Here is a 17,657-nt window from a genome sequence, read left to right on the forward strand (position 1 = left end):
CTGTTTTTTTTTTTTTTTTTTTGGAGAATTAACAATAGAAGTCAAGAAGAGCAATTGTACAGTGTACAGAGTTGTAAAGGAATTAGCAAAGTGAGTCTTTGGCTGTTATCAGTTTTATTTAATTTACACACAGCTGGTACGAATACATGTCCCAAGAGTTTCTACAGCCACACAGAACCCTGAATTTTCTTGACCAAAATGTTGTAGTCATGAGGGGTTTTAAATGAATTTACATAAACACATGTATACATATGTACATGTACACAAAAAACCAAATAACCCCATAACTAGAACAAAATCTACTTCAAATCTGCCAGCAATATTTTATTTTTAAGGAAGCAAAGAATTAAATTCTTTTTACCACAAGGACTAGATTAACTTTTTCTTTGGTCTAAACTGGCAGAAAACATCTCCGTTTCTTTTCTTGCAGGCTTCTGAAAAATTCCACACCCTGAAGAAACCGTCAAACCTCAGACCTCACTTCAAGATATATCACCTTCGAAAATAAAGAGACAAATTTTCCTTAATGCAATTCTACTAAATTCCCTGAAAAGGGTATTGGAACAAGCAAATTAGGGATGCTGCAACTTGTACTACAGTCTGCAGCTCCAGTGAATAAAACTATGTCTTCTAGCATGCTTTAAGAGCTTTTCATTCTCCCACAAATATTACTTGTTGACATGGAGATTGCTTTGCTTGAAAAATGCCAACTGATATTTTTAATTCTAGCTTGCAGCATCAAGATATTGTCTCTAAAAATATTTAATATCAGGGAAATAAAAATTTCCATTAAGGGGAAGAAGACATATATTAACTTAAAAATGAATTCTGTTCCCAAGAGTCAGGCATAGTATTTGCAAACTATTTAATATTCAAGTAGTTTTCAGCTTTCTTTGTTCATATCACAAATCCTTTGGGGTTTTTGTTAATTTCATATTTCTGATAAATAGAGAGCCAAGGACATTTCTTACTGTTGTCTCAGCTTAAAAACACATAAATTAGCCATTATTAATATATTATGCCAATAAGCACAAGCATGAGCACAAAGTGTTGTTCTTCACAACAACCACCTTCATTTGCAAGTAATTTCTGATTCTCCGTTGTTTACTAGGTCAGGGTACCACCACAGGGATGACAATGATGCCCTTTAATCAAAGGAATGAAGCTAATGGAAATAATTAATGCTAACTACCAAAATACCAGCTATTTATTTAAAACACAAAGGCATGTGCCTGGACATAGCTGCTATATATTATCAGAAGGAAACTCAGGCTTTTTCCTCCCAATCTACTTTAAATTCCATTGAGAAAATACACCCCAAGTTTAGTTATGGCACCAAAAAATGCTATAATGGCCGAGTCCTGGAAAACCTTCAGTTTGCTATAAGATAAGAATAGGTAAGAAAGCTTACTTGTGGCAAAATAATAAACCCTGCCAAACAGGGATAAACAGGAGACAAAAGAAAAAGATACAAGAAAAATTTAGAGCATGAAAAAAGACCACCAGACCCAAACAGCAAGACAGGCAAGTAACGCCACTTCACAGTGGCATAAAACTGTTTTTTTGAACTAAGTCTTGGGTTTTTCCACAAACAGTAAGTAAATATTGTCAAATCTTACTTGAACAATGCCACAGAGATCTTTCCAGATACCAGTCAGGCTCCTGGGTAAACTTTATTTTCCAGGTTACAAGTAGATATTATCAACTCTCTAGAGGACATCAATAATTAAGTTCTCCCAGTGCATACTTGCCTTATTATTTTTTATCAGATACAAAGAAAAAAAGTACCTTAGTTACTTGAGGAAAGAGATGTGCAGCAAGCAATAGGAAGCTAACAGGACTATATAGAAATCAGACGCAATATCCTCTTTCAACAAATGCCTTGTTGAATACTAAGAGTCTTGCAAGAGCAAGTTCCATGTTCTGAATTACTTCAACAAGACATTCTCACATGGGCCTTGGTTAGAAAATTTATCATAGGAGTTAACTGTTTGATAGCACAAGCTTAGATGCTTTGGTACCATTGCAAATGTGTTTTACAGCCAGCAATGCACTGGAGTCTACAGTTTATATGCACTGCTGAAGTGACACTTCGCACTTCATTATATACTGCTGCACCCCTGCCAAAGCAGTTCATCGTGAATTACACCACCCTCCATTTGATAGTTACCTGTAACAGCTTATCTCTTTTATATCTGCATCAAAGCTATTTTACCTCAATGAAAACCAGGATTAAAACCTCTGTGTAAGAACTGGCAATGGTTCAAATAAGTCAGCACACTCTCATGAAATCTAGCGGCAATCAAATATAATTTTTATGGCATAAATAAGACCAGTTATACAGCTACAGCCACATTTGACAGTGTGCTGACTCAGCATGTGACATTGCCCCAGCTTTGATTAGCACAGCATCACCAGGGACTGCTGGTGGAGACGATGGCACAGCCAGCAAGGGGAGCACAGCAAGCACACATGACCAGCACACATCAGCAGCCTTCTGCAAAACACTTTTCTAGAAGTAGACAGCAGGGATAGAGATCTCTTCTGACCTACAAACAAAACCCTTCACATGGCCAAGAGCCCAGACTAACAAAACCAAGAGAAGGAGGAGCACGAGACATGGTCCCATCACTGCCTGGCAGGACAGGACTGGGCTGGACTCCAGGAACTCACAGGGACAGCACAACTGCCCTGCCAGCCTCTCTGGGTGCCACCTGGTCTGCCAGGTATCCCTGGCCAGAAGAGGCCACCAAGAGCCACCAATCCCACTGGTTTGGACAACGGTGAACTCAAGCACATTCCCATTCCTTCAATAGAAAGAAATCCTCTCCCAGCAAGAGACCCTGTCTTTCACTTAGGGCACATGAAATCAGTCAGATTTGAGTCCCCTGATAGAAACCAAGAAGGTTCTTCATTTGCATGAGGAAAGAAATGCAAAAACACATGGTTAGAGAAGATTTACATACAGCTGGACACATTGAATAATGGGCAGAGTATCAATTACAAAGATGGTAATTACCAGGAAATTTCTTCCATGAAATGCAGATCTTAAGACTCCTACCGAGTCTTAATTCTCTTTTCAGCTTTTTATTCAGAAGAAAGCAGTGCATATGCATTCCACATTCTTTAAAAAGAAAAAAACCTACACAGCTTCACAGCCTGTTTAAGAACTGCAGCTCATGCACCATGGCTTATTTGTTATCCCAAACTGTATTTCAGTACATACACTCATTATAAAACACAAATCTCCAAAAGATATTAAGAAAATTATAGATATCAAAATGCACTTGGAAGTCCAAAGACACAATCCAGAAACACAGAAACCTTACCAATTTATGGATAACCATCACACAGATCCAAGAGAACAAGGACTATTTGCTTGTCTGTAAAACATGTAGGAGAGGGAGGAAAGTAGGAATGTGCAGCAAATGTTGAAATGAAACCATGACCTAAGATAATACAGGGCTTTGAATTCAGTGTTGACAGCCATGCTGCCACCCTGGAATCTTCACTGGCCCTGCTCTAGAACAAACTGTAACTGTTGTGCACTCCTCATCACCCCAAAAGAACTGCAAAATAGAAGGGGGCAAGTAGGAGGAGATGAGACCAGAGACAGGATGTCTGTGTGGTGTGGGTAGAAGAAGGCTGGGCTGAGCACAAGCAAGTAAGGCAGATTATGACAGAGTGACACAAAACAAAGGGGAAGAAGAAAAAGGAGATAAAAATCAGACAGTCACAGTAAAGCAACAAGGATGGAGGAATCATCAAAAATCACTGGAAGAACGATCTAAAAGGAACAGATTGATCTTTCAGCTCAAAACTGCTTTTACCATTTTACTAGAAACACACCATAAACTAACTTCTTACTTTCAAAACATTATATTCCAATACATTTGTTAAACATAAGACCTGAAGACCAAAGTTTCCATTCAAGACCATACACACAAAGACAAAATAACTGGGGCAGAATGTGCTCTGCTTCTGCCAAAGCCCAGAGCCTCCTGCAGCTCACAGATACCCCAAGGACAAACGGCACGCTGGGTTTGCATGAGTTACCCAGCCCCAGAGCAGGCCCTGAGCTGACCCTGCCACCAGGGGCAGGAGGACACTGGGGCACAGGGGCCATGGCCAGGCCATGCTGCACAAACCCTTCCCTGGTGCAGGGATGCCACTGCCAGCTCCTGCTCTGCAGCACCCAGGCCTGGCAGCAGCCACAGTGCCAGCACCATTCCTCGCTCAAATAACCACCCAGTACAGTCAGCATGAGTACACTTGCTTTTTCCCCTACAGTAACAAAGACATTGGTACATCCATGGGAAGCCATTTTGATAAAATCAACACAAAATCAGAGACAAAAAAACTACAGAAGTGGTTCCTTAAGTTCTCTTCTCCTTTTCTACCCACAATCACACCTAATTTCACTGCTGTTGAGCTGCAAATTTATATTCAAAATCAAAACATGCAGTAAGGAGAAAAACAACAGCAATAAAAAAAACAACCCACAACTGTTGCCATCTTACTGCAAAAGCCTCCATACCTTCTTGGTGATTTCTCATGGACAACTCCTCACAGTACTGACACCTTCTCCTTCTTCACAGTGCAGCCAACAAACTCCATCTCTCTTCACAGCACAACCAACTCCCCTCACCCAGCTAACCCACTCTTTTATAGCACGAGTCCTTGTTGGACACAGCTGTGGCCTGTTAAGGGCAGGCCTGTTCCTAATCTCTGGTAATTAGCACAGCTGCAACTCCTCAGATGTGAGATTACCTTCTGCACTGTATTTTCTTACATGCTATCCCCCTATACACAACCAAGTATGTGAAAGTATGAGAGCAGTTGTATAATATTCAGGTTCTCATGTAGTAATATAAAACCTTATCGTTTGGATTGCATGAACTGTGACTCAAATACTTGTTACAAAAATAATTCTTTACCATAATATTTTTTAAAGAAATGTGATTTAATGTTGAGAGCTTACTTTTCACAAAACATTCATTTCCAGTCCAATTTAACTTGGCACTGTCCCCTTCACTTAAATATCCATTTTTGCCCAGGGGACACTATTTTCTAGATTTAGAATTTGCATCACTGCTTATATGTGGAACGTTGAATTGTTTTTTTGTTTCCTTTAGCTTTCAAAGGTGGTATTGTTTTCTTTTTCTCTATGAAACAAACAGTTAAATCTCTCCTACTTCTTCTTCTTTTTATCACAGACTTGCTCTCTAAAACCATCTCAGTTACAGGAATCCTTCCTGTCCCTAATCCCATGAAAAAGTACAGAAAATCCTCCATACAATTACAATTCAAATTTCTGTGTCTGACTGAATATTATGAATGCAGCATTCTAGACACTTACCCCAAGTGAATTATCCTAAAAGAAAGGAGGACATTTAGCTGCAGAAGTGTGATTTGAAAGCTTAAAACACAATTGCACTTCCAAACTCTCCACACACTTCCAGCCTCCACCGGCTGAGTGAATAACTGCATGTGGATTTCTGCCAGCCTGGAACAGTCACAACAACCAGCTCCAAGGAGGGGCCACTGAGAGCTGAGCATTCACAGGGAGCACCAGGTGGGACTGGCACACAGCTCACAGCACAGGCACACACAAAGGATCTTGCTGCTCCCTTGTGAAACTGGATCTTACCTTGATGCTTGTTGTACTATCTGAACTATGAAATCTTCTGCATGTGAATTTAACAAGACATATCATTATACTAACCAGAAAAAGCTCATGTATCGTAATTCTGAAGTTAAGATACAGGAACTGTTCACTCCAAATGCAAACAAATCAATCACTGATTACTATTTAAAAATGGAAATACTAGGATTTCAAACCACATCTATGAACAACTGTGTCAAGTGGTTAATTACAATCCTTATTTTAAAAGTGATAGTGAATAGAGCAGAGAATTTTACATTATAGGTCATCCTCAACAGATTTTACTGAGTTTGGAGATCCAACGGATTTAAGATTCTGCCTATAGCAGCAGTTGAAACTTTGCCAGCAACTAGACATAAAATTCTTTCTAATAAAATCTGAAACTCTTTTTTCCCTAATTATAAACAAAGCAGAATGATGCTATGAATTGTTAGGCAAAATATTTTGCCACTGGAGTTATTAATTTTAACTCTGTTGATTTCAGTTCCGTATTTCATAAACTTAATTAATAAAAACAAAATTAGTCTTTCAAAGTTCTCCAAAATAAAGAGAAAACAAACAGGAATAAAAAGAGATTTGAAGATCCCAATTCCTAATAGCTGTGGTTCTACCTCGCAAACACATGGGAAACTGTCGTTCTATAATAAGCAAACCAACTGTCTGGAAATCAAAATTTCTTTTAGGATTAATTGTAACCTCTTCTTTTTCAACCTGTATTTCACACTGGTTATTCTAACAGCATTCTTTGAAGAGGAGGAAGTGGGGGCAGACCCACACCAAATTAGTAGAGACTACAGTTCACTGAATGAAAACTGCCTATATACCACAAAGACAACTTTTTTCAAGCTAGATAAACAGATGAGATCTAAAACTCCTAACATGAGCCTAGGAATGAAGAGATCTAATTAATTTCAAATGTTGAAAGACCTTCTTCAAGGTCTTTAGATGACTTGCATTACTTCACAGCACAACACAGCTCACCAAGTACTTCACAGATATAATTACTGCTTGTAAAGCCCACTGACCACAGCCTGAAAGCTTCTTTTAGTCAAAGCAGGGAAGCATGGTCTGCTGTGCTCAGGATCAGCTACAATTCCCAAACTTTGGACCTTCTAATCTAATGCAATGTCCTTCCACAGGAAAGTCAGGAAGGAGGATAAAGAAACCATATATTTAGCTTTAAAATGGAACTATTGATAAATAGCACAAAAGCATAACTGCTGCCAGTCATTTCACATACACAGCCTCATCTACTGACAATTCCTAAATTACCCCCTGCACAGAGAGCTTGCACAGTGGTGAAAAAGTGTAGGATAGCAATGTGAAATATCTCTGCTGACCAAGCATGCTTTCTTTCCCATGCAGTACTACTTTCAATATCTGAAATGAATGACTTTTTCCCAGGAACTAAGATGGTAATAAGTATCTTTTGAAGTTGGAAGTGTCCCTTAAGATGTCATAAAACAAATAACAACATGGCAAAAAAAAGGTACCGCTTCCCAGAATACTGATGTGCAGGGATAAAATGCAGAACAGAAACAATTTTAAGCATGCCAGTAATTCTACATTCTGGATCTAGAAAAGAATCCCTGTACCATTAAGTCTTGCATCTTCATCACATCACTTTGTGTAGCCTGACTTTACAAAGCCCTGGAGTACTCTATATCTTCTGTAAGTTTTGTCTCCTTACAACTCAACTTTCAGATGAAGGAACAATTCATCAATTCCCACTCTTAATGAAATACCAACACAGCAAAGAAAACAATCCTTTAAAATTTCAACACGTTCTCATATTGGTTTCAATACTGCTGAAAGTAAATACTTTCACTTCCCATCTGATATCTTCTGGATCTCAGCCATAGCTAAGAATCATTTTGCAGACAAAAAAAAGATAAGCAAGCCAAAAGTTTGAGATAGAACTTTTTAAACTAAGGCTGGGTGGATTTTTATTTAAAAGAAAATTAGGAGTCAGTAGTTGAAGGCTGACTCTTCTGATTGCAGAGAGAAGGATATTACAGTGCAGATTCTCCCTCTAAGAATCACAGTAGAAAAGAGCATGGGAAATGTCACACAAGGTGGATGAAAATTCGCTTTTAATCTTGGGATTAGCTCTATTCCATAACCTTGTCTGACCATTCAACTATTGCAGCCTTCTGCAACATTTTCATGCAAACAAAGACAGTAATCAAGTGCCACTTGCAGTACCAAAAACATTGACTTTATTGATACATTTTGTTCAAACCACCAAAAGCTACAGGAGGAGAACAGTTTTGCAGTGCAAACTGCACCTATTGATGGCATACCAAAGGAATTTCAGCAACATGGTCACAGCATCACCCTGACTTAAAAGAAACAGTATTCATTTCCAAAGAAGTAAAGAGAGAAGTAAATAAGTAGGAGTTGGACTTCAATGATCCTCGTGGGTCTCTTCCAACTCAAAATGTTCCACGATTCTAACACCAGTTCATGGAAAATGCAAATCTTGATGATCTGAGAATCTTGTCTTAGCTGAATGATCTAAAAAATCCTTTCCAATTTGCAGCCCCAAAATGTCATAAGCATGAAGAGAAAGGAAACAAACAAATTAAAACTAAAGGGGGAGAAACCAGGATTTTGTGCAAATTTCCAACCAGTTTTCATTAGTAATTTTCCATTAATGCCAACCATGGCTCTTTAGCCAGCTTCTATACTAGTTAAGGATTAGAAACAGGAGCTTTGGCCTGAAGACTAAGTTCTTTCTCAACCCAGTTCAGGCTACTGAGCACCCCAAATTTAAAACCAGTCCTCCCAGAAGCAGCACAAGAGTTGGTGATGCTCCTACTGCGGCCTACAGAATCAGCAACAAAAGCTAGTTTAAGTTGAGCTCAGTAAAACCATCTCTGAACTTTGGTCAATTTTGCAAAAAGCTTCAGCTAAGGAAATTAACATCCCAACAGTCCATTTCAGCAATTCTGGAATATTTGCTTTTAAAGTTGGTTGGTAAGGAATAAAACTCCTTACAAACTGCTCGTTCTCCTTACAGAAGATACAGGAAGTAGTAACTACTCCAGTGAAGGCACCACCTATGCACACTGCTTGGAATAGTCCATCTAGTCCATCCATAGTTCTAGATTTAAAAGATTTATTAATGCTTACCAGCTCTTCACATACATTTCAGAGAGGTGTGGCACATATATTAAATATTCTGCAGGATGAAGTGAAAAAGATCACCCCATATGTCAGAATGCACATAGAAAATTAATAAATTTTAGAAGTTCTATTTCTCCAAGTCCAAAGGAATGGAAAAGAAGCAAAAGTAATGTCAATTCATTTCTACATGGAAAGCTCAGAGACAGGCTATATATATGCTTTCAGTTTGCAAAGTGTGTTTCATATTCTTGCAAAGATGTTAAGCAAGGAAGATCTTTAGACTGTGTCTGATGTGCATCTGGCTGGCAGGACAAGGACAGCCATCAGGTAGTGCCAGACATTGCTCACTTATTCCCCTTCCAGCCTCAGGACACCACAGCAGCTAGAAAAAGGCATTCATGATGTCAGTAAGCTGCTGTATGGTGTCCCACCAGGACCGGTTTTTGTCCAAAACATCTCAAAATACAGTAGTCCTTCCATTTTCTGACACCTATAATTTGAAGTTTTTCCTTCTGTTTCAAGTACCAATTTACCCAGCCAAGACTGTACAACTCACTTGCAAAGAAAATACTAATCAGATGGCAGCGCACTAATAAAATTTCTTAGAAGTAAGTTCAGATATGACTAGCCTTAGTGTGTGTACCTCTGAAAGTTTCTCCAGCTAAATATGAAAATACAGGGTGTAAATTTATTATTTTGATGTGAACAATGCAAAAATGAGGTTTCAGGAAGGCTCTGTACGACACGATGGTGTCTCTGAGGAGAAGCAGGGCACAGACAGAATAACCAGATGAGGTGGTAACAGAAGGAAAAAGAAAGCTGTGCAGGAGGCATCATTAGCAACGTGCAGTTTAGGCCTAGGTTCAACAATGTAGGCCACAGCAGGCTGCATTTTTAATTTTTTCATGCATCAGAATACAGGGATACCTTGATACATGACTTCTGACAAATGCTTAGGTAGATAACACCAAACACCTAAACAGTAGTACTGAAAAACACACAGATCACCTCTGTGCTGGAGTTCTGGCTAAACAAGAACATTTTTTGAAAGAGAATTTTCATAAACCAAATAGGCTTTGTTTTTAAAGAAGGCCTATCCTTTTACAATCCGTGTTTTAGCAGGAATGCCTGTGTGCAGCACACTGGATGTTTAATTTGCTTCTGAAATGCTTATGTCCTGACTTTAGTGAAGTAGGTCAGTTCCTTCACAATGTGCAACCCATCATGCCCTAGCTCTTGAAAACACCAGTATTCCCTTTCAGCAAAATTCCATTAGGTATATGGGGCAGACATTTTAAAACTTCCTTCTATTTTGCTAAAATCTTGTAACTCTTATAAAACCTAGCAACCAAGAAACATACAAATAGTAACTAATCCCATGTCAGAGACCCTCTTATGCCAGTTCCAAGAAGCTGGAGGAAAAAAAAAAAAAACATAAATGAACAAATAAATAGCTTTTTTAAAAGCAGTCCGTTCTAAGGAGCCTGTACATTATACAGCAAAAAAATTAACATGATTGACCCATGACTGAAAAGGGCTGAAAAGGTTTATCAGTGATGCACAGTTGCACAAGGCATTATGTGAACTAGCAATGCATGACCTAGTGACACTAGCAGAAGTTTATCAAGAGGGGAAAAAAATAAATCTGAGTTTTGTGGGATGAAGGGGGAAAAAGGGGAGAAGCTGAACATTAAGAACCATCTTTTCTTGAAATAGCCTATGAATTCTCCATCTAGTCTCTGTTTCAAGAACAGCCTTTTGGCCAGTTTCATTGTATGGTATCAGCTTTGCTTCACACCATTATATTTGTAGTAAGACATTTCCTTTCACTCCCTCACTAGAGATCCATACTTTAAAAGCTGACTGTAGAAATCATGCTCCAAACAGAGCAATCACACCTGAGCACCTTTCCCAAGCTAAACTGGCTCTGATTGTGCCTTGCTGAAGCACAGAGCAAGGGGAGTGCGGGCTCTGGGCAGCCCAGGCAGCGAGCACTGACACCGAGCACACACCAAGCTGCTTGCACAGGCCAGAGTTTGCATCCTAAGAGATACAGAATCTGCCACACAAAGGTCTCAATCGTTTTTACTTATGGCTGCCATTGACTGCTGTAAAAAAAGGTCTTGATGGCAAACAGATGTAGGAATCTACAAGTATTGAATGCACTGCCACAATTTTTTTTAAAGTTAACTTCAGAAAGTGAAGCACTGAAAAATGTGGAAGCTCACCCTAAGCAATAAATCATCAAAACCAGAAGGTAATCTCTGTATGTTACAGTTACCTTCTTGCTCTTCCTCAAAAGAGAAAAACACTAAAATTCTGTTAACTGTTCTTCATTATCATGGGCCTGTGGAAACTAACAATAAAATAAACAAAAAGCATTCAGAAACAAACAAAACCAAAACATTCTGGTGACTGCACAATATTCAGAGAGGCATTTTGCTTGTGTGGATGTTTGTAGAAGTCCACTACCTTCTGAGAAATTTGAGGGGAAGAAAAAAAAGAGGAAAAAAAGGTAAATTCAACTTTACTGTTCTCCAGAATAATTCTCTTGATAAATTCCTCCTCATCAAAATTCTTTCCAAATTCCCCTTCTCCTTCAGATTTACCAATTTACAAACAGTTGTAAAATATTACAGAAATTGAGATTTTTCTAGCAAAGTACCAGTGATGTAGAAGTATTTTGTTATAAAACCAATTCCTACTGGAAAATAATTTCTCCACCAGTTCTTTGAAAAACTACTAGTGGACTGGGTATGGAACTTGAATTAGAGAAGTCAAAAGCATGATTTTTGAAGGCAGATTTGATGACTATTTCCTTATGCAGTACATAAAAGAGGCAGACGTCAAACAGTTCCACTAGTACTAAAATTTCCAGTTAAATTACACTTTAAGATTTGACATCCTTCCCTCTTTTTTTTTTTTTTTGTCTCTCCCGTACTGCCAGAACAGGGCCTGGAACAGTGAAAACCACACATCTCTTAAAAGCTTAAAATAGCCCACAGCTGACTTAAAGGTTCTAAAAGTTCTTCATTTATTCAAGTAGATTTACCCACTTCAAAAAATAAAATGTTTCCTGAATTTCCATCAGTATGAGCATGAAAACAACTTCTACACAAAACACAGTAACTAAGACACTGCATGACATGATTTTTACAGTTCCTGAAAGTACCAGTGACAAAGTAAATGCTTGTTAGAGACACGAATTTGCACTTTGAGACCTGTCACTGACACACATACCAAAGCAGGATGGAAGGGCTCTCACTTGAAGAACAGTGAGAAATAAATTTGAAGTGTCAAAAAAGTTTCCTTTCAGTGCATTAGTCTTTGTCATCATTCATTTAATAAAAAAAAGGCACATTTGCCAACACTTCTAATTTGAGAAACCTTATGACTTGCAGGAACACTCAGGAACAAACATCCAGCATTCTCTCTTCACAACACAGATAACCAGACTATTGTTCTTTCATTCTAAAATGGCAAAAATATCATCAGAGGTCTCTACTGTGAAGGGTTTTCCCCATCCCAATGTCACATCCATAAATGTCTGTATGCCATACAACTTCAAACAATCTAACAACAAAAACATAATAGCTAGTCCAATACAAAATAAAATTTCAGAAACAAAGAATCACCCTATTACATTTAATACTCAGTCATCACCTCTAACCAAGAGACCGTCAGTGAGCGTGACTGCAGTGCAACAGACCTGCAACAAAGCACGCTTCACAAAGTTGTTTTACCCCAGTCTGTCCAGTTGTTTTGAATGCATAGACATCTATTACCCATCAGTCCTCCCAGTGAAAACTTACTTGTCAGACTCTATCCATAAAAATGGCCAAGAGTGAGTAAAGCATAAAAAGGAAACCAATAACTGTTTGTTCACAAATTTGAAGACAGCTTGCCCATTTGAAACTGACAATGGCTCCAGATGAAAACCAACAAATGTAAATATAAATAATGCATGAGGTGTTTTCTGTGTTCTAACAACAGGGTACAACTCTACATTTGACACATGCCACACTTTAAAGGAGAAGAGAGAACACCCATGTACCTTGACACAACAAATGAAACCACCAACCAATAAAGATCTCCTGGGGTTCTTTGCAAATATCTGCTAAGATGCAGGAACTTATCTGCATTGCATGCACATTTCAGCAAGCACACATGCACTTACTATTCCCATCAAAGCTCTTCTTCCCATCCATTAAAAAAAAAGCACACTGAGAACAAGGCACAAAACCCACACATCTCTGACCAAAAAGTTTACTGTAGCCTGTGTTGTTATAGATGGAGAAATCCGTACCATCAGAGAGAGCTGCATCCTGCTACACTGCACACCACTGATGCTGGAAGAATTAATCATTCACAGATCAACAATTGGTTCTTTCATCTCCCTGGCTTTCTCAGATCAGACCATTATGTATTTTTTTCCACCTACTGATCCTGTTACACTCCATTTTTCAGCTGCATGTAGCAAAGACATCTGAAAAACATTCCTATTTCTAGAATGTACCTCACTGAAAGAAACTGGTGAGGGTACCTATATGCTTCCACGGGATTCACAACTTTACCAGTGTCAAGAAGTGACAGAACATTGAATTCCGCACTAAAATCACAATGTAATAAGCTGTGAAAAAAATGTGGACGGCAAACTGAAGGGCACCAAAGTCCTTCTTTCTGGCTTTCTACCAAAAGCCTCATGGGTTTGTTCACTGAATAAACCCATGAGATAGCTGACCTTTTAGCAAGTAAAGTTTTAGGACTAAATACTTCAGCTAATCAAAAACTAAATTACATGTATACATTAACTCAGCCCACATCTTTAAAATAAAGCTGTATTCTGGCCAGCCCGAATGGCACCACATTCAGTCACGACTAAACCAACAGGAACATGGCTTTTTTTAATATCTCTGCAGAGAAAGAGAGGGCAAGGCAGTATTCATGATGAGCACTGCGCCTCATCATGACAGCAACGGAAGAAAAAGTCACTGGAAGAGAAGGTTGTCATGGGAAACATTTCTCCCACTTTTATCTCCGGCAGGGTTTGTCCTTTAAACGCTCACTCCTGCAGAGGCCTGGCAGGTGACATCCCGGCAGGTGACGTGAGTTCGGCACAGCCAGCCCTGCCAAGGGCGAGGGCCGCTGCCCTGGGCCACGGCCGAGCCCGGGTGTCCGAGCCCGCCGGACCGCCCCTAATGTCACCTCACGATCCTCTGAAGGGCGCAGGGTCTCGGCAGCGCAGACCCGGGACTGCGGAACTGCACCCAGCCAGAGGATGCGGCGCGGTGCGAGGATGCTCCCAGCCCCCGCTGGAAGGGTCCCGCACAGCTCTCCCAAGGGACAGGAGCAGCTCTGGAGGCGGAATGCACCGCGGCATCCCCGTGAGCCCCGCGGGCACAGGGACTAGCACCCGAGGGACGCGGTGCCGGGGCAGCGGGACCGGCCGGCCCGGCCCCACCCGCCGGGGAATGGCCGGGGCAGAGCCGAGCCCGCCGCAGGGAGCGGAAGGGAGGGGAAGGGCTGCGGGGGCTCCCCGGGCGCCCGCCCGCGCTCACCGTCGATGTTCTCCCGGTCGCTGATGTGCTGCAGGTTGCAGCCCGTGTCCTCCCGGCTCAGCTCGGCCTCGGGGCGGTAGGACTCCAGCCGAGAGTGGGCATTCCGCCGCAGCTTGGGGCTGGAGGAGACGCAGCAGGACGTGGTGTTCCCCATCTTCTCTGCCCGGCCCCAGCCCGGCCCGGCTCGGGAGGAGACGAGGGGCGGCCGGTCAGCGGGGGTGGCGGGAAGCCATGGGCGGCAGCGGCGACAAGAGGGAGCGGTGGCGGGGGAGGAGGCGGCGGCTGCGGCGCCCTGCGGCTGCACTCGCCGGCGGTTCCCCCCGGCGGCTCATCCGCGGAGGCGGCCCCGCAGCGCGACCCGCCGGCGTGGGCTGCGGCAGCTAAGCCGCCCTCCTCCGCGGGCGGGCAGCGCGGGGCCCGCCAGGGCACAGCCCCATCCTCCCCCGCCCCCGCGCAGCCGCCGGGCCCGCTCCGCGCACGCACCCACGCGGCAGCGTCGCAGCCTCCGCGGCAGCGACACCGCAGCAGCAGCGGCGGCGGCAGCAGCAGCCGCCCCGGGCGGCCCCCGCGAACCGGTTCCGGTTCAAGCGGGCGGTGACGCCTCCCGCCGGGCGGGCTGCGGGAGAGGCGGCGGAGCTCGACTCGGCCGAGGGGCCGCCCTGGCAGCCACCGACGGAGCCCCCCTGAGCCGCGGCCGCGGGGCTCCCGGCGCGCTGGCCCCTGGGTCCCCGGCCCTCCTCACTCGAGGGTCCTGCACACGGCACGGACCCTCTCCCACAGCCCGGGGCTCAGCGCCCTTGTGCCGGGGGAAGCGGGCACGGACCCTCTCCCACAGCCCGGGGCTCAGCGCGTTAGTACCGGGGGGAGCGGACACGGACCCTCTCCCACAGCCCGGGGCTCAGCGCGTTAGTACCGGGGGGAGCGGGCACGGACCCTCTCCCACAGCCCGGGGCTCAGCGCGTTAGTACCGGGGGGAGCGGGCACGGACCCTCTCCCACAGCCCGGGGCTCAGCGCGTTAGTACCGGGGGGAGCGGGCACGGCAGGCGCTGTCCGTCGCTCCCGGTCGTTCCCCTCCCCTCAGGGGCCCGGCCGGGCCGAGGCCGCCCCGCTGCCCCGAGGGCTCCTCGGGACCCCCCGAGCTCCTGTCCGCAGGGGGACCCCCTGGCTGCTCGGATCCGGACCGGAGCCCGGGCCCGGCTGGCCCCGCGCCTGCCCCGCCGTGGGGACCCGCATCCAGCCGGAGAGAGTCACTGCTGTCCCAGAGATTTGTAGGGACTGCACGGATTCTTTGAGAACTTGTTAAACTCTCCTGTGGACTGACCGTCCCAAAGATAACAGGCCACAGAGCAATGAGAGGGTGTTAAGTGCTCCTTTGTAACACCTTCCCTGTGCTTAAGGCTTTCCCAGTCAAAAATCCAGTTTTGCCCTACTCAAAGTAATGGGGATGTGCATGGCTTTCATTAGTCTTTTTTGTTGTGTGGGGTTTTTTTCCTTTAAATCTTTGTAATCTGAGCAAGTCTCTTGACTGCTGGAGGTCTGAGTCATGGTAGTTGAATGAATACACTGATAATTTGACAAGAGAAAAGCACTTTTCTGTGTTTATAAAAGATGCTTTGACTTGCAGCCCTGTGTCCAGGGAGCCATGACTTAATCTACCCGGCATCTCATGATATCTGATGTGTTCACAAGATCTGCTCAAGTCAGATGATTACATGAAAGGCTTGTAAGTTTTTTATCCTACTTTTTTTTTTTTCACATCACACATTGCAAAGAAAATCAAATTTTTAATTTTCAACTGCCTTTTGAATGTTTATTGATGCAAATGTACTCTAGTGGGATACAAAGAATCAAGAAGAAAGAAAAATAATGTGAGTTTTTTTCAAAATCAAACTGTTTTGGGGATGTCTTCTGTAACTAGTTTAGGGACACTGCCCTCCCCAAACATGGATGGGCAGTAGATTTGGGGTTACATCAGGAGATTTGGAGTTACATCGTCCCTATGTGTTTGAGTAAGTGAAGATAAATTAGGGATAGGTTTAGCATCTTTTTTGTATTAGTGTATTCAGTGGTTTGCATCCAGACAAAAGGAAAGTCTTTGCTGAGCTCTGGCTGCTCTCAGAAATGCTGTCTAGGAGGATGTCATGCTAACTAGCGCCTTCCAGCACCGTGCCATCCCTTGCTGAGGGCACCTCAGCCCCTCCACTGGAGCTCACCTGCTCTCCAGCTGAGCCTGAGCCTGCTCAGACCAGGCCTGACCTTAACCTGGCAGCAGGGGAGGTTAAATCTGAAATGGGCATAAGCAACAATCAGAAAATCTCAATTTTAAAAGAATTAAATTGTCTCGGTATATACACAACAGAACAGTAAGATGTTACTGAAATGCCTGGCTTACCACATCTTACAAAGGCACCTCAAGCTAGTGAGATCTCTGCGGAAGACTTGTCTGAGCTGCCCTGTTAAATTCCACCTTCCTGCAGGATTCAGGGACATGTGCTCATTTGTGGCCTTTTCAACCTCTGTGACAGCTCCTAGGGCACCAGCACCATTGTCTTTTTAGTTCTTTTTGGGTAATGCTAACTGGGCAACTCTTGGCTTGCACTATCAATCCCACATTTTTTCATAAACATTTCATAACCCCTAATTGTTTAGAAACTTGTAACAATTGTAAATCTATTGTAGTAAAATCTTAGACAAAATTTGCAGTTTATACTTATTCTGCAGTTTTCACAAGCTTTGAAACAAAACAGGCCACGTAATGATGGAGATGGGTTATGAAGCTTGCTTCTCTAAATGTTTAAGTAGAGCTTAAAAAGACATGTTTTCTTTATTAGAAAGGATTGATTTAAGCTTTGTGTTTTATTTAAAACTAATATTATAAAACTAAACATTGTAATTTAATGTATTTAAAATTTGTGATCACTGGCTGTGACCATGTAATCACTGGATTTAATCACTAGATGTGACTATGTGATCACTAGATGGATGCCCTTTAAAATCCCTTCCAACCCAAACCATTCTGTATTCTATCCCTAGTTCTATTATTCTGTACAGCTACCTATTTTCTCACTCACAGTCTTTAATTCTAAATTTTTACCTTTATTCCTCCTCTTTTCACTCTAGGAGCTTGCTGAAGTACATTATAATGACAAAGGTGCTGAAATACATATTTCAAATCAAAGAAAAGGGATGCTGCTCTAGGGTAATGGTCTCCTGCTGGTATGTAAGAGCTGAGAAGAGGTGAAATATATACCATGAAAACATATTTGGGGTTTGATTATGATTATTTCAGCTATCTGAAAGGCAT

General features: G+C 42.5%; 1 protein-coding gene across 4 annotated transcripts in view; it reads right to left on the minus strand.

The window, feature by feature from the left end:
* Positions 1-14,772, minus strand: part of CCNY (cyclin Y) — a 120,283-nt gene extending 105,511 nt beyond the window's left edge. Inside the window, exon 1 of one of the 4 annotated variants that reach the window (XM_059473687.1) lies at positions 14,353-14,772. In XM_059473687.1, coding sequence (XP_059329670.1) covers positions 14,353-14,506 — 154 coding nt within the window. In that variant the 5' untranslated portion in view covers positions 14,507-14,772. Of the gene's footprint in view, positions 1-4,537; positions 4,628-14,352 lie in introns of those variants that run through there. The other 3 variants (XM_059473725.1, XM_059473716.1, XM_059473697.1) reach the window with 3 other exon arrangements.
* Between the last annotated feature and the right edge of the window lie 2,885 nt (positions 14,773-17,657).

This window comes from Ammospiza nelsoni, chromosome 1 (assembly GCF_027579445.1).
Source record: "Ammospiza nelsoni isolate bAmmNel1 chromosome 1, bAmmNel1.pri, whole genome shotgun sequence".
Taxonomy (NCBI): Eukaryota; Metazoa; Chordata; class Aves; order Passeriformes; family Passerellidae; genus Ammospiza; species Ammospiza nelsoni.